Source organism: Sturnira hondurensis, unplaced genomic scaffold (assembly GCF_014824575.4).
Source record: "Sturnira hondurensis isolate 20B ecotype Veracruz unplaced genomic scaffold, ASM1482457v3 Scaffold0022201, whole genome shotgun sequence".
Classification (NCBI taxonomy): Eukaryota; Metazoa; Chordata; class Mammalia; order Chiroptera; family Phyllostomidae; genus Sturnira; species Sturnira hondurensis.
The window spans coordinates 8294710-8321572 of NW_028094832.1; the positions used below are offsets into that span (position 1 = coordinate 8294710).

The following is a 26863-nucleotide window of genomic DNA, read 5'->3' on the forward strand; positions in this document are numbered from 1 at the left end:
AGTCCTTGGCTGAGGATAAAAATAAAATGTAAATTTTGTAATATCCATTTTGTCAAGAAGCTCTCTTTAGAAATACAGAAAACTGTGATCTCACACATTTAACATGCCAAGCCTGGGGCAATGTTAATATAGCCATCTCCTTTCACTATCAGGGGAAAGTCTTCCATTTTATACCTCAAGCCTAATTTTACATTGTATATTACATAGCCTACCTTCAAAGACTCTTCAATTACACAGCTAATAAGTCTCTAAATATTCATAGAGTACATACAGAAACACAAGTTGAACTCATAGAAGCATATATTAAATGAAAAGTACATGCTGCTATCACCCAAATAGTTTTATTTTTTGTCACTGACAACATGCACAACACTGTGATTGTACCATTGCTTTGGTTTCTTTAAATATTATTTAGTATGCATTAAAAATATGTTTATACTTAAGAACTGTAACATACTAAAGAAGTCCTCTGTAAACAAAACTCAATATATTCTCCTGCTTTCATACATAAATAACCTACAGTCATAAATAAACTATTAACTCTAATAATCTAAAAGTATATACAAGTTTTGGAACTTGAATGTTCTATGATTTTATAAATAAGAACATGCAGCATTTGCAGTATTTATCAGCAAACAATTGACTTGTCATCTCGAGTTCTTATTGTATCCCAATCAACTCTCCCAATGATAGACTCCAGGGCACTCGGTAAAGATGCTATCCATCTAAAAAATCAAAATGGTTATCCTGGCCAGGTTGCTCAGTTGGTTAGAGCATCGTTGCAATATGCCAAGGTTGTAGGTTCGATCCCTGGTCAGGGTACATACAAGAAACAAGCAATGAATGCAAAAGTAAGTGGAACAACAAATCGGTGTTTCTCTCTAAAAAAATCAACACAAAACAAAAGGTCAAAATGATTAACAGACTAGATTTTTAACACAATACAGAAGGTTGCCATTTAATTATTACCAAGCTTTACTAAAATCACTTTGGTTTTTCTGAAGAACAAAAAAATAATGCTGCTAAAAAGTAAATATTTGTACTATTATTTAAATGGAAGCCAACAAAGTCTAAAATAAAACCAGATTAAATTTGTATTATTAGTCTTGGGAAAAATATTACATTGAGATTCTGTTACAGAAACAGAATCAATGTTTTGAAGAAAATTTTAATTAGTTAAAACTTTTAGGATAAAAATAATGAAACAAACATGATTTTAGAAAGACATTATAGACCCTTTGATTATTTAGGTTTTGTTTAATGACTGGAAATCTTTATTCCTTCAGAAAATAGTAACATATTTGTTGAATGACACTTCCTGTATAGTGATCAGGTAACTACTAGCTATCTACTGAGTTATTAGATAACCATTCAAGATATATTAGGTAAGTACTCAAATTATTTTAACATGATAAAAATAAAAAGGTTTTTGTATGTTGAAAATGTTTCATGAGGCATTATTTTTTAGGCCATCATTTACAGAGTATAAAACTAAAGGGAAAAACATTCTCAATTAATATTCTCATTAAATGATTCAAATGACAAAAATACTAAGGTAAGTACTATCATTACTTTAAAAATCTACGTTTTTAAAAGTTTTATTTTTCAACTAATACAAAATTGATCTGGTTCACACTATTAACTGCCAAACTTTACATTTAAAAACTAAATATTCTTTATATACTGTAACAATTTTTTTTGTGCTCTGGGAAAAAAACAAACAAGATTAAATCACATACATAATGAATCTAAATCAAAATTCACAAATGGTGGTTGAAATTCTGTCAACGTTGAGCCCAATGCAACATAAAATCCAGTTATTTTGCATAAACAATTTAAAATTAAAGTTTATAATGGAAATGTCAGCAAGTCCTAACTACTACATTACTACTAATGGGTTCCATTATACTTCAAACAGGCACAGCAGATGCGCACATCTGAGAGACAGACTGCTTAGAAAATTAAAGCTATCAGATCTATAAATAAGGAATACATAAATATCAACACTGTAATAATGCCACAGCATTCGAGCTGTTTAAAAAAGTAAGACGTGATGTAAACACATCTGATAGTTCTCTGTAAGACACTTTTCACTGATTTATAAAGCTACAGTTTTATAATTATTTTAAAAAGGAAAATGTTGCTCTACTGCTGCATGTAGTAATTTCACTGCACATTCTCGACTACAATGTGATCTTCAAATCCTCTTGCAGTGCTTGACATCTTATTAGGATTTTTCCAGAAAGTCAGCTTGTCATATTTTCAGCAGCCTATAATAAGAAAGTAAGATTCATTACAATAAAACCATGGAAATAAATTTGTCAATACCACACTGTCACTAACAAACAAATCCTCCCTAGCATGTATCAAACCAGTTTCATCAGGATAATGCAGTGGTTTTCACTTTTTAAAGTACATTCAAAGTGTCTTTTAAACTTATAGCTAAACTGAAAGTAGGAAATTATTTAATCTTAAACAATATAGTTTATGTAAAAATATGCTACTTGAAAAATTAACCTTGGAAGACCTTATCCACAGTCTTAATTAGTTTGTCTGTTTCTCCATGTTTCATTGCAGTATGAAAAGGGGATAAGATAGAAAAAGACCTTTCTGTTATTCTATAAGCTGGAGAAAAATGAACAAAAGAATAATAAACTCGTAGCTAATCCTGCTTCACCTACACCACCAACCATTATTTATGATTAAATAAGATATGAAGAAGGTCTAATCCTGCTTTCCATGATTGTCCTGCAGAAATTCCCAGACACCAAGTTACTCATCAATAAATGACTTGATATGCTGTTTTGAAAATAAGAATTTAAACAATTTCTTAATGCTAAAACTGGAAATACTGATTTTAAATAAGTTTAACATCAGAAGCACATGGTAAGCTTTCGATTCATTTATATTTCTACTTCTTAATTAAAACTTGCTTTTAATTTTTGTCTAAAACTCAAAAGTCTTTCATGAATTTTAGATATCAGGAATACTATAGGTAACTCAATTTCAAACATTCCCAGTCAACACAACCTATCTTGTTTATGTATATAGTTGGCTATTCTAAATTAGCCTTTTCCTTCTTTGGGTTTACCAAATTCTCAAGAATTAAGACCTAGTTTGAAAAAAAAAGCACCCCTTGTTTAAGACCCTATATAATTTCTTCTTTTTTAATTGTTTAATTAGATTTAAACAAATTTAAATTAAATTCATATTCAATATAAGATCATAGAAGTTTCAAGCATACAATATAAGATCATAGAAGTTTTGAGCGTACTAATAGGTCTGTATATTGCCCTGTGCGTCCACCACCTGAAGTCAACCATGCTCTATTAGCTTTAGCCACATACCCTTTAGGCACTCGCTCTGTCATCTACCTAATCCCACTGTCAGTAACATTTACTTCAAAGACTTAAACTAATATATATAATTTTAGGATTTTTAAAATGAAAACACCTTAACTTTAACGTTAAGGTGTTTAATTTGTCTTGCCCCAATTTTTATGCTAATTTTAGAGGTTCTTCTCCAAGATACAGATAATATGTCAAGTATAATACATCGAAAATGAAACAAGTATTTTCACTTAAACTACATAAGCCATCAACTTTGTGTAGCATCCACGTTATATGAATGCAGAATTACCTTCTATTCAAAAGAACCACAATGGCATCCTAAAGACCAATATAGGTACCGGATGGCCATTACAGACTCCCCAAATTTGTAAGAATTCGCCCGGGAAAAACCAGTGCTAGAAGTCTTCTCTTCTGAAATTCCCTCCCCTGTGCAAGTTTTTTTTTTCCCCTTTGGAAGAATGGATGGGAAACATATGACTTTTTTCGTTCAACTACAAATTCTACTGCTCCAATGTTCTCCTGCTGCAGACCTTCCTACAGAGTGAGAGATACATCACCACTCACCCTAAGATTACTAGTGATGGCACAGGACAACTACAAGAGGAAGAGCAAAGCTTAGTGTATAGGAATGCATCAATAGCAATATAATTCAGGTAGCACAAACTACAAGATACAGAAAAGCAGGTCTTGCTTAGAACTTCTGAAATTATAATATGTAAATAATTGTCTATATATACTAACTATAAATACTAACACAAAGGAAACAACACAAAAATTCAGGGTTTATAAAAGAATCATTCATTAAAAATAAGGTCTATTTTTAAAGAAATGCATCTAATCCACAGTTCTGTTTATGCTGTGGGAGATACCCAAAGGTAACCTACCTATCACTGTTTATAAACTGACCTCACTGGGTGATCTAATTGGGTAGCTGTTACTAAAAAAGACTTAAATAATTATCAATACATAAGTCTGTGAAAGAGAAAGACAAAATAATTCTAATCACTAGAATTTCTAGGTACAGATGGCAGAATGCAGCAGGAACAGTTTCTCCGTACTCTACTTTTCATACCAAAAGAAATAAACAAAAAATATGAGAAAAAATTTCAGTAGCAAAACCACACAAAAAACTTATGCTTATAATTTTACCAACTTATGCTTATAATTCTTTACCAATGAATCCCAACCCTGATCCAAAGTACCAGTCAATAGAAAATAACCTTAATCTAGAGGAAAGTAACCCAAGGAAGGTTATTCTATAATTCAACAAAATTGAGTATAATTTGATTTTTAAAGTAGCATGATTCTATCTAGAACAGTGTTCACTATCACTGGTCATCTCCTATGTGATCTTGAATGACTTTTCCTGGCTGGTATAGCTCAGTAGATTTAGCACGGGCCTGTGAAGCAAAGGGTTGCAAGTGTGATTCCCAGTCAGGGCACATGACTGGGTTGCGGGTCAGGTCCCCAGCTGGGGGCGTGCAAGAGACAACCACACATTGATGTTTCTCACCTTCTCGTTCTCCTTCCCTTCCCCTCTCTCTAAAAAATAAAATAAATAAAATCTTTTAAAAGAATCTTGAATGACTTTTTTGTCTCTTTCTAATTTAAATATTTTTTAAGAATAAACATGTATTATTTTTATAAAAACTACACAGATTTTGAAAATTACTTTAAAGAAAACAAGAAAAGATTCTAACTAGCACTTCTTTGCTGGGAACTTTCAAGGATGTCCTCCACACCCAGTTTTAACAAGATACTGGCATTCTGGTTGTAGATTACGGTAGAAATGTGTTTTAAAAGGTTCTGTGTATTTGTGTGTTACTGATCTTCCATTCGAATGGGCAACACTTTTTGATTTGTTCAGCTTAATTATTCATTTTGCCTTCATACCAGACCCTGGTCCACTGAATGTGAAATAACCAGTATGCTCAGAATTGAAAAAGCTATGCTATTTAGGTAGTTCTGAACCCTGAGCCTTGTACCTGGGGTTTTATTTTGTCTAAGAAAATATTGTACCAAATACTTCTGTCAGTCTCTCTTGCGTGTTCTTTTTAGCCAGGTTACATTTGCCTTTGGTTCCTTTATAGTGCTCAAACTACATTATAATACAAAATTGAATTTCCATTCACAGTGGCAAAGATAAATAAGTTATATTTTGTAAAATGAAACATGATTATTACAATAAAAATGTATTACAGCTACACACAACATAAATGAACCTCACAAACATGTTAAATGAAAGAAGCCAGTAAAAAAAGAATTGTGCTGTAAGACTGCATTTATACTAAGTTGAAAATTTTTACAGAACTAAACTGCAGTGTTTAGAGATCCATGTTTAGTCAATAAAGCTGTTAAAGGAAGTGTCTACCATAAAAATCAGGGCAGTAGTTAACTGGAGGGGGAAGCAGGAAGGAGAAGTCAGTGATGGGGGGAACACAAGGGGACTTCTATGGTACTGGCAATGAGAGTTGCATAGATATTCTCTTCAGGACAAGTGTTTTGTTTACTTTTTAATGTTATTTTAATAATCAAAAAAAAAGTTTTAAAAGGCACAAAACCAACAACCCAAATTACTAAAACTTACTGGAGAATACCAATGTGAGATGGGTAATTTACATGTTTTATATAGTTCTATTTCCTCAAAGAAAAGAAATAAGGCAAAAGAAAAGCCACTCTGTCCTTAGAAGATTTAAGCAAGGCTAACTGGAAGTTTCAGTATTCTTGCACAGTGAGTTAGTGCTATATAAACACGGAAACAATTTCGCCTGAGATTTTAAATCACAATGTGTGTAAGAAAGACAGGGAACACTTTTCCTGCTCCAAATTTCAGCAGTTAAAAGGTGCTAAATTTGTATTTGACAAAAGGTGGTCCTCTGGGCCCATGGTGGCAGTGCAATCCAATTGCCCTCAGCAGTTCCTTGGTCTCTGAGTGCCTCTGAGTCATTCTTCCCTTGTCCTCAAAAATAAACTCATGTTCACAGACAGTTAATTCCCACGGCCAATTTCTTGGCTGTGGAATGCCCAAAGTCTGACAGTCCTTTCATGGTACAGACATGTATGGTACAGGTCCCTTTGTATGGTACAGTCTTCCTTTGTATGATACAGGTCCCTTTTGGTCTGACCTGGAAGTGTTTTGTGCTGGACAGCTGACTGCACCTAGAAACCACACACCCACCTTCTTCACCAATAGGTTCCCCAACCACACTCCTGTCCTCTTCTCCCCAATGTGCGGTCTGGACAGGCTGAGAATTTTCCAAGGCAAGTGCTACTTCCTTTTTGCTTACCTTCTTCAATCTCTCATTCCTCTTACATTTTACTCTAAGTAGCAAGAAGATAATAAGCTGCACATCCACAGTTTGGAAATTTCTTCAGCTAAATATCCAAGTTCATCACATACAAATTTTACTTTTGTTCCAAACAAACAGTGGAATATAACTCAGTCAGTGCTCCTTCACTTTAAAACAATGATAGTCTTTCATTTAGCACCTAATACTTGTTCCTCACGTCCACTTGAGACTTCACCGGGAGCACTAAAGTCCTTACTTCTTGCAAGATTCCATTCGTAATGATGTGTGTATTCTCTAAGATGACCAAAGCTTCCTCTACTGCTCTCCTCTCTCTGAGCCCTCACCAGAATCGCCCCTTATGCTCGTATTTCTACAAATCATCTCTTCAAGATAATCTAGGTTTTTTCTATCAGGTGCCCTGAAACCTCCCAATCTCTATTCATTACCCAATTCCAAAGCCACTGCCACATTTATAAGTATTTCTTAGAGCAGCACTCCACTTCCCAGCAGTAAATCTGCATTAGATTTCTAAGGCTGCCATAACCAGTACCACAAACTGGGTAATCTAAAACAACAGAAATTTTTCTCCCGAAGTTCTAGAGGCAGAGGGCCACTGACTCTCTGAAGGCTCTAGCAAAGGTTCCTCCCTCACTCCTTGTGGCTGCCAGCAGTCCTCGGCCTTCTCTGGCTAACAGATGTCATCACTCCAGTCTCTACCTCTGTCATATGGCACTTTCCCCTCCTGTGTCTGTGCCTTCACATGGTTCTTTGTGTATCTGTGTCTAAATGGCACTTGTCCTTACCAGGACATCAGGCATTAACCCATTAATATCTCGTCTTAATTTGATTATTCCTGCAGATGTATTATTTCCAAATTAGGTCATATTCATAGGACCTGGATCTGAGCATATGTTATTTCAGGCAGACATCATTTACCCACCACACAGGGAAAATTCTAAACAGAGCTGGAGAAAACAACTAGGAAAGAAAACATGATCCATGATAATAGCAACTTTGTGATTGGAACATATGCTAAGATAACAGCCTACAGAATTTCTTCTGATGGTAACAGAAGTTACTTCAATCACGTTTAAGATCTTTCATATAACTTCATCATCAATTACTTTCTAAATAAAACCATCTTTATTTAGAATGAACTAACAACTGAATCTTTACCTTTAGTGCTTCAGTAGCCTTTCGAAGTTCCTTTATAACTGACGATAAAGCTTCTGGGTTAATTCCTTGTTCACAAAGCCGTACACAAATAGACAGAGTCTCCATATCTAATCCAGTATTTAAAATTCTTGAAATCTCAAGCAGAACTGAAAAAAAAGGTAGAAAAAAATGTTAAGCCCTGGCTGGTATAGCTCAGCGGATTGAGCACAGGCCTGAAAACCAAAGGATCGCAGTTTGATTCCCAGTCAAGGCACAAGCCTGGGTTGCACGCCAGTTCCCAGGAGGTGATGCACAAGGAGCAACCATACATTGATATTTCTCTCCCTCTCCTTTCCTTCCCTTCTAAAGATTAAAAAAAGAAAAAGAAAAAAATGTTAAAACAAAACCTTACATTTTATTTATTTTTTAAAAGATTGACTGATTTAGAGAAAGGAAGGGATAGAGAAAGATAGGAAGAAGAACATCAATGTGTGGCTTCCTCTCAAGTGCCACCTACTGGGGACCTGGCCTGCAACCCAGGCATGAGCCATGACCGGGAATAAAACAGGTGACCCTTTGGATTACAGGCGGGCTCTCAATCCACTGAGTCACATCAGCCAGAGCCAAAATCTTACATTTTAAAATATGCACAGTACTTTTGTTTTTAATTCATATAATACTGCAAACACCAAAGAAAAGCAGTTTATCCTTACACTTGGAAGTAGGCATGTAATAGTGTCTTTCCCTTACTTGGCTCTAGAAGCTCCAAAATAAACCTACAACTTCCCTTCACACAACTGCTTTATGTAACTTAGTTCTTATTCTACCACTCTCTTAATTATGTATCATAATGAGGATTTTCTGAACATTTCTCTACTTATATTCTTTTAGAATGTAATTTAGTCACTCACATATTTTATGGAGACACCATACATTACTTACCCACTCTATTTTAAGAGCGAGGTAGCTTTCATGTGGTCCCCCATTAAAATAATACCGAAATATGCATCAGTACATACTAACTTAATTTTATTGGGATAAATTCCTAGAGGTGACACTACTCAGTCAGTAATACATTTTTAAGGCTTTAAAAATAGTGAGAAACTTTTACAATTTGACAGAGTATTCATGTTTGTTGAATCTAAAAATAAAAACATTTTAAATATATTTTATTGATTATGCCATTAGTTGTCCCATTTCCCCCCCCTTCATTCCCCTCCACCCTTCACACTCCCTCCCCCACCATTCCCCTCCCCTAGTTTATGTCCATGTGTCTCAAGTTCTTTACATTCTATATTTCCCATACTATTCTTGCCCCCCCGCCCCCCGTCTATTTCCTACCTACTATCTAGGCTACTTAGTCTCTGTACTTTCTTCCTCCTTCTCCTTCTTCTCCCACTCCCCTGTTGCTAACCCTCCATGTGATCTCCATTTCTATGGTTCCATTCCTGATCTAGCTGTCATCTTAGTTTGCTTTTTTTTTTCAGGTGTGGTTGTTAATAACTGTGAGTGTGCTGTCCTTTCACTGTTCATGTTTTTATCTTCTTTTTCTTAGATAAGTCCCCTTAACATTTCATATAATAAGGGCTTAGTGGTGATGAACTCCTTGAATTTGACCTTATCTGAGAAGCACTTTATCTGTCCTTCCATTCTAAATTAAAACTTTGCTGGATAAAGCAATCTTGGATGTAGGTCTTTGGATTTCATGACTTGGAATACTTCTTTCCAGCCCCTTCTCGCCTGTGAGGTCTCTTTTGAGAAATCAGCTGACAGTCTGATGGGCACTCCTGTGTAAGTGACTGTCCCCTTATCTCTTGCTGCTTCTAGAATTCTCTCCTTCATTTTAATATTGACTAATGTATGAGGTGCCTTGGTGTGTCCCTTCTTGGATCCATCTTCTTTGGGACTCTCTGAGCTTCCTGGACTTCCTGGAAGTCTATTTCCTTTGCCAGATTGGGGAAGTTCTCCTTTATTAGTTGTTCAAATAAGTTTTCCACTCGTGGCTGTTCCTCTTCCCCTGCTGGTACCCCTATGATCCAGATGTTGGAATGTTTAAAGATGTCCTGGAGATTCCTAAACCTCTCCTCATTTTTTTGAATTGTTTCTTCATTCTGTTCTGGTTCGATGTTTCTTTCTTCCTTCTGGTCCACTCCGTTGATTTGAGTCCCAGTTTCCTTCCCATCCTTTCCTTCCCTGTGAATTTTGCTTCATTTCACGTAGTTTAGCCTTCATTTGTTCATCTAATTTGTGACTAAAATCAATCAGTTCTGTGAGCATCCTGATCACCAGTATTTTGAACTGTGCATCAGATAGGTTGGCTATCTCTTGGTCGCTTAGAAGTATTGGCACTGAGGCTTTGAGCTGTTCTTCTGCTTGAGCCATAATGTTTTGGTCTGTTCATGCCTGTTATGTAGTGAGGGGCAGAGCCTTAGGTGTTCACCAGGGTGGGGTAACCCAAGTTGCTGGGTCGTGACCCTGTATGTAGGGGCAGGGTCAGAGAGGGAGCAATGGTGCTTGTTCCTCCCTCTCTCTCTCTCTCTTGGATTCGGTCCCCTCTGCCACTTCCCACAAGTAAATTGGGCCCTTCTGGTGCTGGTTCCCAGGTGGGTGGGCTTGTGAACGTTCTAGGACCCTGTTGGTCTCCCCAGTGGACTCTCCTGTGAGGCTGGGAGCCTCTGTTGGCACCTCAATCCCTGAAAGTTTTTCCAATCGGTGTTTTTAGGCTTTATTTCCTGTTGCTGGGGCCCTGGGTTGCGCGGTCTGTCTCACTTTTAAACCTGCCTGGTTTATCTGCACGTGAATGTGTATCCCTGGTCAGCCAGCCGCCTTGTGCACCTTACTGGGTTTTCGTCCCCCACACACCCAGTCTGCTAACCACTGCCTTTTCCTGCCGGGACCCCTCTGGCCAGTAGCCAACTCCACCCCTCTTACTGGTCTGGATGAATGGTTCGTTGTTGTTGGACTTCTGTATAGTTCAATTTTCTGCCTTTTTTGGTTGTTTTTCTTTCTAAATCTTTGTTGTGCTTAAATTTGGTTGTGTGAGGAGGTAGTGTTTCCACCTACACCTCCATCTTGGCCAGAGTCCTAAAACACATTTTTAACTTCATTTTTATAGTACTTCATTTTATTAGTTTCTAAAATTATCTTTCATATGATAAACACTATCACAGAGTAAATATATTGGTCACATTAAACTTTGCTTTTAGAATTTTGTAAGTCAATGGTTGATGTGTTATCTATTGTTTTCCTCTATTTCCCCTTAGCATTATGCTTAGCAAGTTATTCCCCATGCAAAGGTTATATAATTATTCACCAGTATTACCTTCTAACACTTGAAAGTTTATTTCCCCTCTCTCACCCATAAATACTTAAATATGTAACTCCCTGGAATTAGGTTGGAAAATAGAATCCCTAACTTTTCCAGAAATAAATCAGTTGCCCAATACTATTTATTGAATGATCTATCCTTCTACCACTCGATTAGGATGCTACCTTCATCACATAGTAAACTGCCATACACCTACGGATTAGTTGCATGTGTCTCTTTTGTCAGCATGACAATTTTAATTCTTAACTTTACGTTGCATGAAATAGGTTAAAGAAATCTTTGTTACATTTTATCACCATAAGCCCTTTCATTCCCTCTGTGAACTTAAAAATATCGATCAATTCCAAAAACAATTCCATTTAAATTAACTTGAATTGCATAAAAACTACGTATTATTTTGGGACAAATGAACAAGTTAACAATATTAAATCATCTATTAATTTAAATCTTCCTGTATAGTATTCACGATGTTCATAAAATTGGCCTTTCCCAATTTTTCTTGCATCACATTCATTTCATCCGTAGTTGTTCATTTAAGTGCTTTTAAGAAATATATCTTCCATGCCTGTACTTAACTTTTGAACACATGGAGTACAGTTCTAATGTCTTTGTCAGGTGATCTTAACATGTGGCAGTTTTGAGTATGTTTCAACTGACCGAATTTTTCTCCTCATCATGGTTGTATTTTCCTAATAATTTTTTATTGGCTACCAGACATTGTGAATTTTACCTTGTTCGCTGCTGGATATTTTTCTATTTCTATACATATACTTGAGCTTTGTAATGAGATGCAGTTGTATGGAAACAGTTTGATCCCTTTGGGTCTTTTAAGATTTATCAGTCAAGCCCTGGCTGGTGTAGCTCAGTGGACTGAGCGCAGGCCTGTGAACCACACAATCGCAGTTCAATTCCCAGTCAGGGCTCATGCCTGGGTTGCAGGCCAGTTCCCAGCAGGGGAATTCATGAGGCAACCACACATTGATATTTCTGTCCTTCTCTCCTTCCCTTCCCCTCTAAAAATAAATAAATAAAATCTTTAAAAAAAAAAGATTTCAGTCAGGACCAGAGCCCAATTTATAATAAATACAGGGCTAATTATTCTCCATTGTTGAGGTAATACCCTGCTGAGTTCTTTACTCAAAGTGTCATAAATTATGAAGTTTCCCATTCTGGTTGGTAGATACAGACACTATTCTCAGTCCTGTGTTAGCATGGTATACTGCTCCCTCTATTACTTTTGGATGGTTCTTTCCTCCAGCTTTTATGGCACTTTCCTTGCACACATGTGCCAACCAATACTCGGCTAAATACTTGCAGGAAACCTGCAGACTCCAGAATGCTCTCTAGGTGCAGCTCTCCTCTGAGGCATTCTCCTGCAAGCTCCCTCTGCCTGCTATGGTCTCCCTGGATTCTCGAAGCTCCTTCTGCTCAATTCCAGGTGTCCACTGGGTCCCATCTGGATTCTTCCCCAATCCCCATTCCACTGTGGTCTGGAAACTCTCAGAAAGCAGTAAGCTAGGGCAACTATCTGGCTCACTTCATTTGTTTCCTGTCTCTTAGGAATCACTGTCCGTTGCTGCCTGATGTCCAGTGAAATGAAAACCTTTATTCTACATGTTTTGCCTGGATTCTATTGGTTGTTTCAGGTAGAGGGTTAAATCAGTCCCCATTATTACACCTTCGCTGAAAACTAACAGCCCCTTTCCATTTCATTTCTTCAGTTTTGATATTTCAACATACTACTACTTTGTTCTTCAGTTGAATTCACGCTATCTGAATTTATTTCAATAACTCTATTTTAGATTTCTAATTCCCTACCATAGTCACTTAATCTTTTTCATAGCTAATTGTTTGTTTATAACCAGTTACTTCCTAGCCATTGTTTCTGTTTTTATGTTTAAGGTTATATTCTCTTCACAAGCCATTTTTGAGATGTTTCTTCAGGTATAAGCAAGTAGCAAAAAGAGTGGTTAAGAGTGTGCTCTCCAGAGCTAGACTGCCTGGGTTGAAATGTTATCTTCATTACTAAGTAGGCAAGGTAACCTCTCTGAACCTTTGTTCACCGTTCTGTAAAATGGGGATAATCATAATACTTCTAGGATTGTTGTGAGAATTAAAGGATGCATTAGAATCGTGTTTGACTTATGGTAGTGCTCAACAATATTTTTTCCACTTTTAGTGTTAGTTGTCACATTTATCATTTTCTTCCACCTTAGGTACTTTGTGATCTGTGGCTGAAAGCTTGTCTTCCACAGATTTTCTTAGATATCTGGATTAGTGATGCATTCTTGGGTGGGTAGGATCCCACTAGCCCAAACCCTCTTCATCAGCCTTTGTGGGAGCATCCTGGCTCCAGACACACAAGACAAGACATACAAATGGTGTTTCTCAATCCCTAGCCATGGCAGATGGCATCTTTCTGGCCCCCGGCTACTCTCAGACAGGGCAGCATGCTTTGTCAGGTTTCATTCCCAATCCCCTGCTGTATTCCCATCTGCTTCTTTCTTTGGGGGTAGAGGTGCACTTCCCTCTTTCTAGTCAATGAAGACTTCTCTTTCCTGGTTCTAAACATGGCTATACTGATAGCTGTATTTTAACATTATTTCCTTTCATTTTTATAGACATAGAACAGCAAGTTTCAGGCAGTGCTCAAATGTCATCAATTCTGACAGTGAATCATTAATTTATTTAATTTTTAGTTTTGATTGTTCCATAAATGGGTTCTATTTCACTCCTGCATATTTTAAGTGATTAGTGCTGATATTCTAGAAAATTATTTATTTTTATTTTGTAGTCGGCCACCTTAACAAATTATACTGAACTTCTAACGGTTTTTCAGGTAATTCTCTTGCGTTTTATAGTCAGATGTTTTGTGTCCTTTCTGATTGTCTCTTTTCTAATCCTGCACTATATGCTAAACCTTTCATATCAAAGTTTTTAAGCAAGCAGTGAAAGATACTTGAATTTTATTTAGAATGCATTTAACATTTACGTTAAGAATGATGTCAGTTTCATATACATATCCTTTATCATGTTATAAATGTACTGTTTTCTTTTGCTAAGACTTTAAAATCAGGAAAACATGTTGCTATCATCTTATCAATACCTTTTCATCAACCACTCAAATGACCAGGTAGGTTTTTTTTCTTTCATTTGTGATATAATACATTATATTGACAAACCATATTAACAGCTGAAGAACAACAAGCTTGGGAAATCCCTACTTTTACAGTAAGAAGTTAGCAAGCTCTTTAACTGGAGGTAGATGTTACCTCATCCTTCAGTGCTACTTACTATAAACACAATCCTGAAAAACAGGAGGAAAGAGCAGTCAGGGCTTTATATTCTTGGCATACAGAGCAAGAACGTATAGGTATCTTCAGGGCTCTGGAAGATTGCATCTTCCAATAGTGACGCTACATAAATTTTGAAGCTAGGCTAAAAGATGCAATACAGCTTCCTCCTTGCTCTCTGTTGAGACACTCTCCTTCGGAACTCAGCCTCTAAGTGTAAGAAAACCCACACGTTCCAGACAACAGTGCCGGCTGAGAGCCCATCGAACGGTCTGCACAAGCAGCAGTCACCTGAGTGAGGAAGCTTAGAGATGACTTCTGACTCAGCACTGTCTAACTGCAGTGCACGAGACACCCTCAGTGCAACCACCTACATGAACCTGGTTAACAGCCAGAACTGCGAGAGAGAATTTTTGTTGCTTTATGCCATAAGGTTTGGGTGGTTTATTATGCAGCAACAGGTAACAGTATATATTCTGACCATATTCCAATTCTCCAACATCATCATTTCCATAATCATGACAAATTAACTTCCTGACAAATTCTCCTGTCCAGTTTTTCCTCATGGTAGGCCCTTATATATGCTTATTCCTGACTTCATGCCTTTGTTTATGCTCTTCTCTTCCCTCCGTATAATTTCACCTCAGTACCCGTATTTCTTCCTTTGACCTTTCTTTTACAGTTCACACTGATCTTTAGTTACTAACTTCACAAACTGTCTATAGTAGGTATTTCTGTGATACCCACTGTCTAAATGGCACCTATATGTATTTTGTGCCTACTATGCTACTGCCGAAAATGTCATGAACATGACAGATATGGTCCCAGTCTGCATGGATATTACAGTCTAAGAGAAGAAACCGACATTAAAATAATTGATTTCAGTTGTGATAAGGAAAATAACATACTTGCAAAACAAATTACAAGAATATCTTACCTAGTTGTGAAGGACACTTACTTAGGAAAGACTTTGTCCGAGGAAGTGACAATCAAGTTTAAACTTCAAAGGTGAATAGAAATCAATTTGACTAATGCAGAGGCAAGAGGAAGGGCAAAGACTAAGAGCCAAAAAGCCAGCTTATGCTGGGGAGATTTTGGTAAATTAAAATGATGTGAAAGGTTAACATGAATACAATGCAATTAAAGGAGATAAATATCTGTAAAATATGAAATGAGGCAGGCATGAAAATCTTATACTAAGGCCCAAAGATTTTAGAATTGTAAGATGCTATCAGAAGTCATAACATGAGTGTGACAAACTCAGATTTTCATTTTAAAAGACTTTTGCTACATAATATTGAGTGAACCTCCAAAAAGGACAGAACACACATGGAGAAAGAGTCCAATTAAGTTACTGCAATTTTGGTGCAAGACTGGTGAATGGAATGGACTGGAGAGATTAGGACAAGTGGTCAAATCTGAGATGAGTGAAGAATTGAAAGGGCTTAGTGAGGAACAGGAGGTAAGGGAGGTGACAGAAAGCAAAACTGACTTAGGTTCCTGTCTCATAAGAGCAACTACATGGATGGTGGTAGCACACACAGACTATATATACACTTGCTTCTATGACAATGCCTTATGATGCTTTCTATGACTGTGAACTCTCTTAATTCCTTTTTTCCTAACTATTTGGTATATACTACTTTATATACACAGAAGCCTCTAGTAAGAAAGAAGTACATTTTTATCATAATTGTCAAAAACATAATTACTAGTGGTAAGAAATTAGACCATTAGGAAAATTCTGGAATATAAGAAAGAAAAAAAGAATAAAAGTATAAAACTATCAATATAGAGCAAAGGTGTCATTTTCACTGAGGACCACATCAGGCTCGTGATTGCCTTCAAAGGACTGAAATAATTTTAGGGCTGTATAAACATAACTACTCCTTAACTGTTAAGGAGTTGAAATTACATTCAGCCCTTTGAAGGCAACTGTGAGGCTGATGTGGCCCCTGGTGAAAATGAGTTTGACACCCCTGATATAGAGTATCTAAATTTCAAAATACTGAAAAGCAAAAGAGACAACTGAGTACAGAGCAGGAGACAGCAGCTGACAGAAACTGACATTTTAAAGAGGTAATGTAGGAAGAGAATATTGAGGATCTAAGAGCAAGCGTAGATGATCTTATGCAATAAACCTTACACTAAATCAGGGCTGGGATCAATCAGGTTCCTTTCAGAGATACCTGCGCAGATTAATAACAACGGCCACTGCTTTCTACCATCTGAAGTGTCTTTATCAAAATCCTTTTCATTTGCCCTGACCACTGTGGCTTGGTTGGGTGTCATCCCGCAAAGCGAAAGGTTACCAATTGGATTTCTGGTCAGGACACATGCCTAGATTGCGAGTCCAGGCCCCAGTTAGGGGCGTGTGCCACCCCAAGAGACAACAGATGGATTTTTCTCTCTTGTATCCATGTTTCTTTCTTGCATCGATGTATCTTGCCCTCTTTTTATCCCCCTTCACCTCTCTCTAAAATAAGTAAATAAAAACTTCTTTAAAAATCTTTTCATTTTACAGTAAGATTACAAACATTTACAGCTGAGTTCTACAATCCTTGCAAATTAGAGAATTAGATCACTGTTGGACAACTAATATTGATGGAAGGTAGGTCGTAAGAGAACAAATACTACATCTTGAAGGAGGGTAGTCAGACTCAAAAAGTTTTGGACAGTTTGGCTCTTATGTATACATTTTAATACAAGTAAAATCCCACATTACCAGAATTTCAAACAATAATGATCTTTGAGTAAGTCAGCCCAGAGTCTTGGGCAAAGTAAAGCTTTATTTCTAAGAATGAGAGTGGCACAAAGTGAGATTATAAAATGACTGCAGTTAGTACTTTTCCAGTTCACTGGGCCCATTATTAAGGTACAAATGTCACTATGCTTTCCTTCGTGCCTCAATCACTACAGACAGCATGGAAAATACTTCAATGTATTTCAGTGACTTTTCAATAATTCAATTTCACACTTTTTGGAATTGTCTTGGGCCCAATTATGGCACAATAGCAAGGATTTTATGTTAAGTGTAGAATTCTAATAGACAAGACAGTATCTGTCACATTTTAACAAATGTTGATCCACCGCCAACCAGGAGACTTTCTTTACCTTCTGGTTTTGTGGACAAACTGTATGAAGAGGAGCAGTGTTCTCTTACCCACCCCTTTTCTCCTCCAATTTAAAAAAATAGTTTATTCTTCCATTGTTTTTTCTTATTACTATTTATCTCCAGTAAGCCCTTTTCCACCTCGATCCCAACTCCCCAATTTTTTTTCCTTTTTAAAAAAATCTGGTCTTGCCCTGGCTGGGTAGCTCAGTTAGTTAGAGCACTGTTCTGATATGCCAAGGGTGTGGGTTTGATCCCTGGTCAGAGCATATGCAAGAGTCAACCAGTGAATGCATAAATAAGTAGAAAAACAACACTGATGTTTCTCTCTCAAGAAGGATGGAGCACTAGTAGGATGGGTGGTAAAAACAGAGTTCTTTTCAGAAAAACAGAGAGGCAATACCTGGTAAGTAAAAAATTAGATACAAATGATTTAATAATACTATATATAATTATTTGAAAGGGAAAGCAGCAGCTGGTGCAGAGAAAACCAGAAGTCTTATCGTAAGTCCCATAAGGAGATGTCTTACGAAGTTGTGACTACAGTGGAGGCGGAGATAGGGCATGAAGGCTCACATGGCTTAGTAAGAATTCCATGGGGTTGTATTTTCAGAAACAGAGGCTGATGAGTGTATCCCCTGGAAAATGCAAAAAGGGATGTTTAATATCCATCAACACTCATAAACGTTGGAGTAGAACAAAATGAAGACAAAGACACCTCCAAGAGGAATGATATCTTCTATTACACAAAAATAAAAGAATCAGGAAATTTATCACTGTAAGTCAATACAGCAGCAAATAAAGACAACATGATTATAGTAACAGATGCCAAATTTGGTAAAATTCAGCAAATATTAATAATATTTTTAAAAATGGAAATAGAAAACTAAAAAATAACAATACAGTATCTTCTAATGATCATCTTCAATATGCCTTTTTACCTGGTTATCTTATATATTCACGTTATAACCCCAGGAAGTAATCTCATTTAAAAAAAAAAAAAAAGACGGCCCACACAAGTTTAAGTAGCTCCTCCAAGTTCACCACGAGTACAAAGCGGCAGAGCCGGCACTGGAGGATAGAGAGAGGGTAACTCCAGCACGTGTTTCCGTCTTCCACTACCTGTGTAGGCTCAAAGCTGTGTGACTCCGGGCGCGAAGACAAGAGCATACACCCAGAGCCGTGGACACCGGTGTCATCCGATCCATGACGAAACTAGGGCAAGTGTGATGGGGCGCCTCGTTCATTCACCGGATATTTTTAAAGCGCCTACCCGAGTGCCAAGGACAAGCAAGCAGCAGTGACCAAACACTCACGGCCACTGTCCGCACGGGGCTTACAGTCTTGAGGCCTGTACAGTCTTGCTCCCCGCCCTGGACTAAGCGGAATGGGCGCCTCGCACAGGAAGCCCACTCCAGCGGGACGCGAAAGGGGCTGGGGTGGCAGGCGCAGCGCTCGCGGCTGGGAAGGACGCGAGGGCTGGCCCGAGAAGGGGTGTGGCGCGCGCGGAGGAAGCGCGTGCCGCGTGCCGGCGGGTGGGTGGCGCACAGGGGCCGGCGCGGTGGGACCGCAACGCCTTGCGCGCGACAAACTACTCAGGAGCGAAGAGACAATTCTCCAAAAAAGGGGCCATCAGCCCTGAGGCCCTGGCAAGGCCCTTGGGAGGATCTGAACATGCCGCAAGGGGCAGGAAGTGCATCGGAAGTCCTCCTGGGCTCACCCCAGCCTCAGGTCCTCAGGTTTGGGAAGCGGAATCGAGGTCAAGGGGCCGCAACGGGCACTCACCGTCCATGGTCTCCCTCACCGCATTCAGATTCGCGGTCGCTGCCGCCGCCGATGCCCCAGCGCCGCTACTCGCCATGGCTGAGGCTGACGGAGGCGGGAGGAGGGTCTGACCCGGAACTGGAGCGCTTTCCTTTCTCCTAGGCAATCACACCGCGCGTCCGGGCTCACGCCGGGCAGGCTCCGCCCCTCGCGCTTGTCGCCTGCTGGAGGCTAGGTTGATTTTGAATTTGGAGCGTTGTTACTCAGCGCGGAATGTGAAGCGTGGAGTTGCCATTCGAATGTGCTACGCCGCCTCGATAGGATTGGCTGGTTTGCGGACAGCGGTCCGACGCGATTGGCCAATGGCCCCCAAGCCCGAGCCCTTGTTGGCCTAAGACAGCGCGGAAGCGGGGAGTTAAAGAGTCTGTGCCTGTTGTGGGAGCAGGCTTGGCCCCTTCGGAACGCTGGAGTGGCATTTGGGGAACTTCTTTTTTATACACACCATTAGGTATGTTCTTTATAGTTCCTGGCTCTTCCCCTGTCTCTAATTGGAGAGGTCACTTTTCCTGGCTACGGACCCGGGTGTCCGCCAGCCCCAGGATGAATGGGAGCAACGAGAGAGTATGCAGGAGTAGGTATCGAAGGGAGGGACACCAAGAAAGAGTAACAGCATGGGTTGGAGGTGACACCGGCGTGACTGTCCTGTGCTTTTCACCCAAGGAAGCCAGCTGCACGTCACCCGTCCAAGAAGTGGAGACTCTTTTTCTCTAATTGTAGCCCTTTTCTGCTGGAAGTAATGTAGCTTCGCCTTCTACCTTGAGGTTCTCAATGAAAGGAGGGTGTTTGACCGAAGGCGGTTAATTTCCTATCCCTAATCAGTCATACTTCCTTAGTGGCAGCTAATTTGCCAGAAAGGCACGCGTGCACAAGGTTTATGGTCTCTTGCGGCAATTGTTTAGTAAGTGCAGCTCGATAAGGGAATTGCTGGGATGTTAGAAGGATGTCAAAGCTTTGAGAGACTTGATATAATGAACTAAAAGCTAGAGGTAGTTGGAAGGAATTTTCTATTTTAACATTTAGTTACCTCGAAAGCAGACCTGAACTCATTCACTTTGGTTAACTGGTACTTAAAGACACTTAAGTTCTCTGAGCTTGTTAATTCTACAAAATGATGTCACTAATACCCTTCTTTAGTTTTCAAGGTTATTTGGAGGATCATTTGAGAAAATATGTGATTTCTTTTGTAAACTATCTAGAAAACCTCCAACAGCATAAGGTTTTGAGTTAATTTTTGTAGTGATTGTTGGGTACATTTTAATTGTCCAAATGAATGTCAGTGGAACTTAGTAGTTTCATTATATGTACTTCTTATTTCTCTTTAGTTTTTTTATCTGTGCTATGGGAGAAGTCAAAGAACCAAAAATGCTAATAACACCGGAAACTCCAGGAAGGATCCCTGTTTTAAATCCTTTTGAAAGTCCTGGTGATTATTCTAATCTCCATGAACAAACTGTCTCCAGTCCTGTTTTTAAATCAACAAAATTACCAGTAAGTTACTTTTAACGAGTGTTTACAAATCGTTTTAAATATAAGTATCTACAAGGTAAGGGGTTACCACGGAGCTTATATTACTTAAAATGTGTTTTTTGAATTGTAATGTTCATTATAATCTAGTGGTTGGGCTAAAAATAAGTTAGCTAGACGATTTTTTTAGTTAGCATTCCTCTTTTTCTTTAATAAATAACATGTTAGCTTCCTACAATTGGGCTGTCTGTAGCTGATGCTATATCTACCGATACCATATTAGAGAAGAGGCTATGTCATCTAATTATCTATGCTCATTTATTCAGCAAACATTATTTGAAGGCTGCTATGTGTCAGGTACAGTGCTAGGCTTAGAGGTTACACAGTGAACAAGTCAGGTCATTAGACACAAACTCTAAAGGAATTTATATTCTAATGCAGGGGTCAGCAAACTGTTTTCTGTCAAGAATCAGTCAGTAAATATTTAAGGCTTTGCTGTTAAAACTACTCACCTATGCCTGTGTCACAAAAGGGGCCATAGGTAATACGTAAACACAGACATGGATGTGTTCCAATGAAGCTTTATTTATGGGTACTGAAACTTGAATTTCATGTAATTTGCGTGAAATGCTAATATTCTTTTGGGTTTTTCTCAACCATTCGTAACTTGCAGATTGCATAATGGGATAGACAGGACTAAATTAGCAACTTCAAAAGAATATGATATGACTAGTGGTTAAAAGCACAAGGGTGCTATGGAAAGGAAAGTGGCGATTTCTGGAGATTAGGGAAGGCTTATTTTTACTGTTATTGGCTACACTGGAAGGTTTCTTTTGAAGTCTAATCTTTAAATCTAGTAAATTCTCTAGGAAACTACAATTTGAGCAACTGTGTATGCATTTATGCTACATGTTCATATCAGCCTGAAGCAGGTATGCACTAGAGAAAACTCTTAGCTATACAGTTTATATTGTCATTAATCAGACTTCATTTTTAATTGAATCATATTAAATCTTATTTATGTATTAGTCTTAATTTTAAAAAATGGAATGATTGCAACTTAATCCTCAAAGCCAGATGTATGGCATCTTTGGCTTTTAAGCCTGAATTTGTCAAAAGTATATTCTGACTTACAGTTTACGATTTGGATAAGAGTTTTCTTTAGTTAGATAGTTGAAAGGAAGGGGGTACTAGTTACCAATTATAGTTACTTTAAGGATCAACTATTTCATGAGCTTTTGCAGGCACTTTTGTAGTTAGGATTTTAATTTTAGTTCATTCTTATGGAAAGTAAATACTTTTGGTAACTAAGAGCTTTACTTCTGCTTGGGCATTACGGATGAGTATTAATTGTAGAATTTATATACCATTAATACTCTACTGTGATTTGCCTATTATTATATAATTTTAAAAATCACCCAGAGACAAGATTGAATATTTTAAAAGAGATACATACAATCAAGCCAATTAATTTAGTTTGACTACCACTTGCCATTTAATTTTGTGGCAAAATCAAATTTAAAAATATGAGGTATAAGATATTTGAATGTTATAAACTGACAGTATTTTTTTGAAGTTGACAGTGGTTAGCATTTTGATGAACTATTTCAGTTTGCTTTTACTCATAAGCTCACTTTCTCTTATCAAGACCCCCGGAAAATTTAGGTGGTCTATTGATCAACTAGCTGTAATAAATCCTGTAGAAATAGACCCAGAAGACATTCATCGTCAAGCCTTATACTTAAGTCGTTCTCGGTAAGTTTTCCTTTCTTACACCAAAGTGTAATAACATACTCTCACAAGAAGAGAGAAGGAAATTGCAGGGTTGAGTATTTTTATATGTAATAATATAAGGGAGGGAAAATTGTAATACAGATTTTATCTTATCCAAATGAAAAGTAAGTTCAAAAACTACATACAGAAAGATCCCCCTGCTAACAGTTCCAAATCCGGGTAGGAGCCCTCCTCTTTCAGAGATAATCTCTCCCTCTCTGCTACTCATTGGACAACTCTGCCTCTTCAGCACTGGGAAGGGGGAAGAGCATTTTGAACTTTGTACCTTTCTACATGATCGTGGCTTCTGTCGTTGAATCGTTTTGTCTGAGGGGCATATGGCAAAACAAAGTACTGTTTCATTGCCACATGCATTGAGGGAAGCCTAAAAATCCCCTTTCCTGGGTAAGACATTGGATGGAAGGGTGTCTGTTAGCAACAGAGAGAGCTTTCATAGACTTCATCCGACTTTGTCATAGGACACTGGACATCTGACTTACATTGTGTTGCATCCAACCTAGTAATCATATTAGTCTTACCTTCATTGTTGATGTATTCTGTAGGTTTCCAAGCACTAGTACATCTCTGACTTGTGCTGCTTAAAGAAGTCTCCTGTAGTGAGTGCATGTACCATATTTTTCAGACTATAAGATGCATCCCCCACAAATCTGGGGGGAAATGGGGGTGCGTCTTATCATCTGAACGTAGCTTGCCTGGCTCCCTGTGGGGGAGGGGAGGCAGCGATGGAGCAGGGTCACAGGTTATTAAGTATTTTACCACATTTTTTGCTGCAAATTTTTCCTATTTTCCTCCTCTAAAACCTAGGTGCGTCTTATAGTCCTAAAATATGGTAGTTTTTTGGTGGAACAGTCCTAGTTTTTAACTACAAATTGCAATGACTTTTTAAAGATTTTCTTTATTTTTAGAGAGAAGGGAAGAGAGAAGAGAAAGAGGGAGAGAAACATCAATGTGAGAGGGAAACAAATGTTGATCAGTTGCCTCTCGCACAGCCCAGCTGGGGGCCACAACCCAGTGGTATTTCCAGACTGAGAGTCAAACTGGTGACCTTTGGGTTTACAAGGATGACACCCACCCCACTGAGCCACACCAGTCTGGGCTGCAGTGGTCTGCAATTACAAATTATAAATAACAGTTTTATTACTAGTCTGAGGGACTCCTTTGTTGTCAGTTTCATAGTCTGATTTTTAACTTGAAAAAGTTGAATACTGATATGATCAGCTTTTAATTTTTGGTCCTAAGATACATATGTTGTTTGTCCAAAATAATAGGTAATCTTTTATTTTTAGAATTTAGTCACACAAAGATATACACATGTTGAGACACTCTTGAAAATATTTGTCTGGCTTTTCTATCCGTTACATTCTTGGCTTGGTAACTTGACCATTCATTAATTAATTAATAATGTCCATCTAAAGGAAATAGAATGGGGAATGAGCATAACAGGATTTTCACTTGAAATACTTTTGAAAGAGAAGGTAAAAAACTATCTAAAAGCAAATGAGTCACAAATGAGACTAGTGTTTTAATGCACACAAACTATGTACTTTATTTTGCTTCTTTATATATTCAACCATGAAAACCTTATCTATTAAGTCAGGAGATATTCATTGAGCCCTGAGGTGTGAGAGGAACACTGAAGAAGTATATATAGGACATTATTCGTACCCTCCAGAGTCAATAACACCATTAACCAAACTTGTGACACAGTATTCCTTATTTACTAATAAATGACATATTGTCTGGGCACATTTATGAATCTTGGTGTATATCGGTAGATATAGGGTAGGGGTAAGGAGTGGTTAAAGACCCTAATTTTAATTTAATTTACTAATGTGATTCAGTGAATGGTTATGGCTTCTACCAAGGTAAGTGAGTATGGTTTTAAAACAGGCTGATTCATTCCTAGCAATGACTTTTGGTATCTCTTCCTATCTAATCCACGTTCCCTGTATCAGTGCTTCCTCCCCTTTTCATGCCATGCTCCCATAAAAAGAATAACTCTTAAGTGGTGTAGAAACAAATGAGCTATTCCATACAGGAGGTCAGCAGTCCTCAACCTCTCCTCTAAGAATGCACTCAGGGCATACCTGTAACCTATATGCACCATGCTGGTGTTCGGTAATATACACAAAATGTCAGGATATTGTACCCTATGTGAGTTCCTAGGACCTTGCATGATCTGGCCCTACCATATTTTGCCAAGCTGAGTTTCTCTGCTTCCTGCAGTTACCTGAACATTTCAGGTCATGGAGCCCCTCTGATGAAGAAGCACAAAGTTTCTGAGCGAGGTGATGCTAGATCAGACCCTACTAACACTATGTGTTAGTATACCATTGTTTTGACCTGGTTGTGTTCATGATGAGATGAAGAAAATTGAGTTATCCTCAGAATGGCTGTTGTTTAAGCTGAGATATGGGGATTATCGCGGAAGTCTTTCTCAGAGTTTCCTTATTTGAAAAATCCACTTGATTTTAGTTTCTGAAATGTGTGCATTATTATATATGCATTATTAAGCCATAAACATGTGTGTGTGTGTGTGTGTGTGTGTGTGTGTGTGTGTATGAAAAGATTCTGAGAAGAAAAGAGTGACTTACTAATTTATCATGGAGGCAACTATTCTTTCCCGGAACAGATTAAAGAAGTGGTCCTGCAAGGCTCACTGCTGAGCCCTTTGGCAAGTGTATGCCTTGTGCCTCAGACCAGACATCTTTTATTGAATCACACAGCTGATCAGTTTTTGTAATTATAATCGCATATTGTATCAAAGTGAAAAGATTCATTTGGACAAAGTTTTTTATTGTTGATATTTTATTTCATAATTAGTACTTTTGCCTATTTATTCAGCTCAGGGTGATAGTTTCTATTTCAAAGTAAGAGTTGATTCTAAAATTATGACTGATGAACTTGGTTATAATCGAAGAAAATGAGTTTTTAGATTTATTTAGAATGAAATATTTATTAATTTGCTGAGATTAAAGGATAAAGTTTATTCAACTTCCATTATGTTGTTAATAGCAACTTTTAAATTATTACCAGTTTAAACATCATAAAAGGAAATATTCCCTTCAAACTGTGAACGGAGTAAGAGAGTTAATCCTAACAGTACAAGGCTGAATATTTAAATAATATCATTAACTAAATGTGATAAGATTCCAGTTATTCTTTTAAAATGAGTTTAACATTTGCCAGTTTTCAAAAGAAAGAAATTGTTTCTTTGAAAGGTTATTATTTTAAACGTTCAATCAGCTGAAATAATGGCCTGGTTATTTTTCTTCTTTATCTTTGTATAGAATAGATAAAGATGTGGAAGACAAAAGACAAAAAGCCATTGAAGAGGTAACTTAAAACCGTTACTGCTCATTAAACCAGTGAAGCATCAATTTCACGTGCATGCCACCTCGTTTAGGAAGACTTCCTTGCAGTCCTTTCCTGTCCCAGCTCCACACCAACCTGCCTGTCCCCAGCTGTATGAGTGTCCCCCTGTGCTCCTGTAAGACCGATGTTTTTCAGCTATTCCAACACCTCTCATACTTATCCACTATTGTGATTGATTTAGTGATTTTTCTCCCCTAGACTGAATTCCTTTTTGGCCAATTTGTGCTTCATTCATCTTTTCATTCTCAGGGTCTGGCAAGTTTGTGCCTTCCTTGTGTCTTCAGAATATTGATTAGCACAAGTTTTTGTTTCAAGGGGAGTTTAAGTGGAGGAAGTTGAATGGTTTTAGACCTTGAAAATCCAGATTGGCATTGGTAATGGTTTTCTCTTTTGATGTTGTTAATACCTTGGATTTTTAATGAGTATATTTCATGAAATAAAATGTCTCACTGATAAGTAGAGAAGGTGTTTTACAAATACTGAGGTTTTTTTTAAATACAAATTATGAGCTAAGCTATTCATTTTTGTTTCTTTGCTGAGCCCTTCTTAGAGTGCAAGTAAGAGCTATCTATCTAGTTTTTTTCTCAAAGTCTATATGCCATGGCAACATTTCCTATTTTCCTTTTCCCCTCCCTAACCCTCTCTACTCACCTCTGTTCCTTAGCTATATGTGTCTTTTCTGTGCCCCAAAAGAGTTAAGCTACGGCCTGTTCAGAGATCAGCCCCTCCTGTCCTTATATTTTCAGTATTGGTGATGTCACCTTGTATTTAAGATACAGCCTATTTCTTCAAAAATCATTTCATATGCTTTACTCCAAACCTTATCTACTTAATCTACCTTGTAATTCAAAATGTTCATTCTGATCCAATCACTTGAT

At 37.8% G+C, this 26863-nt stretch overlaps 2 protein-coding genes across 3 annotated transcripts in view; one reads left to right on the plus strand and one right to left on the minus strand.

Moving 5' to 3' along the window:
* Positions 1-321: 321 nt before the first annotated feature.
* Positions 322-19488, minus strand: MZT1 (mitotic spindle organizing protein 1). Its single transcript, XM_037034720.1, has 3 exons — positions 19314-19488; positions 7817-7962; positions 322-2270 (listed from the first exon to the last, which is right to left on the minus strand). Exons 1-3 carry the CDS (start codon positions 19387-19389, stop codon positions 2247-2249), a joined length of 246 nt encoding a protein of 81 aa, XP_036890615.1. The 5' UTR covers positions 19390-19488; the 3' UTR covers positions 322-2246.
* Positions 19489-19578: 90 nt separating this feature from the next.
* Positions 19579-26863, plus strand: part of BORA (BORA aurora kinase A activator) — a 28939-nt gene continuing 21654 nt past the window's right edge. Inside the window, exons 1-4 of one of the 2 annotated variants that reach the window (XM_037034718.1) lie at positions 19579-19800; positions 20675-20840; positions 22465-22571; positions 25901-25946. In XM_037034718.1, coding sequence (XP_036890613.1) covers positions 20691-20840; positions 22465-22571; positions 25901-25946 — 303 coding nt within the window. In that variant the 5' untranslated portion in view covers positions 19579-19800; positions 20675-20690. The remainder of the gene's footprint in view (positions 19801-20674; positions 20841-22464; positions 22572-25900; positions 25947-26863) is intronic. The other variant, XM_037034719.1, reaches the window with a different exon arrangement.

Coding starts and splice junctions, on each gene's coding strand:
- MZT1 (XM_037034720.1), bottom strand. CDS start 19,389: ATGGCGAGTAGCGGCGCTGGGGCATCGGCGGCGGCAGCGACCGCGAAT. Junction 7,963..19,313: donor GGTGAGGGAGACCATGGACG/GTGAGTGCCCGT, acceptor CTTTTTTTTCAG/TTCTGCTTGAGATTTCAAGA. Junction 2,271..7,816: donor AGGCTACTGAAGCACTAAAG/GTAAAGATTCAG, acceptor TTCTTATTATAG/GCTGCTGAAAATATGACAAG.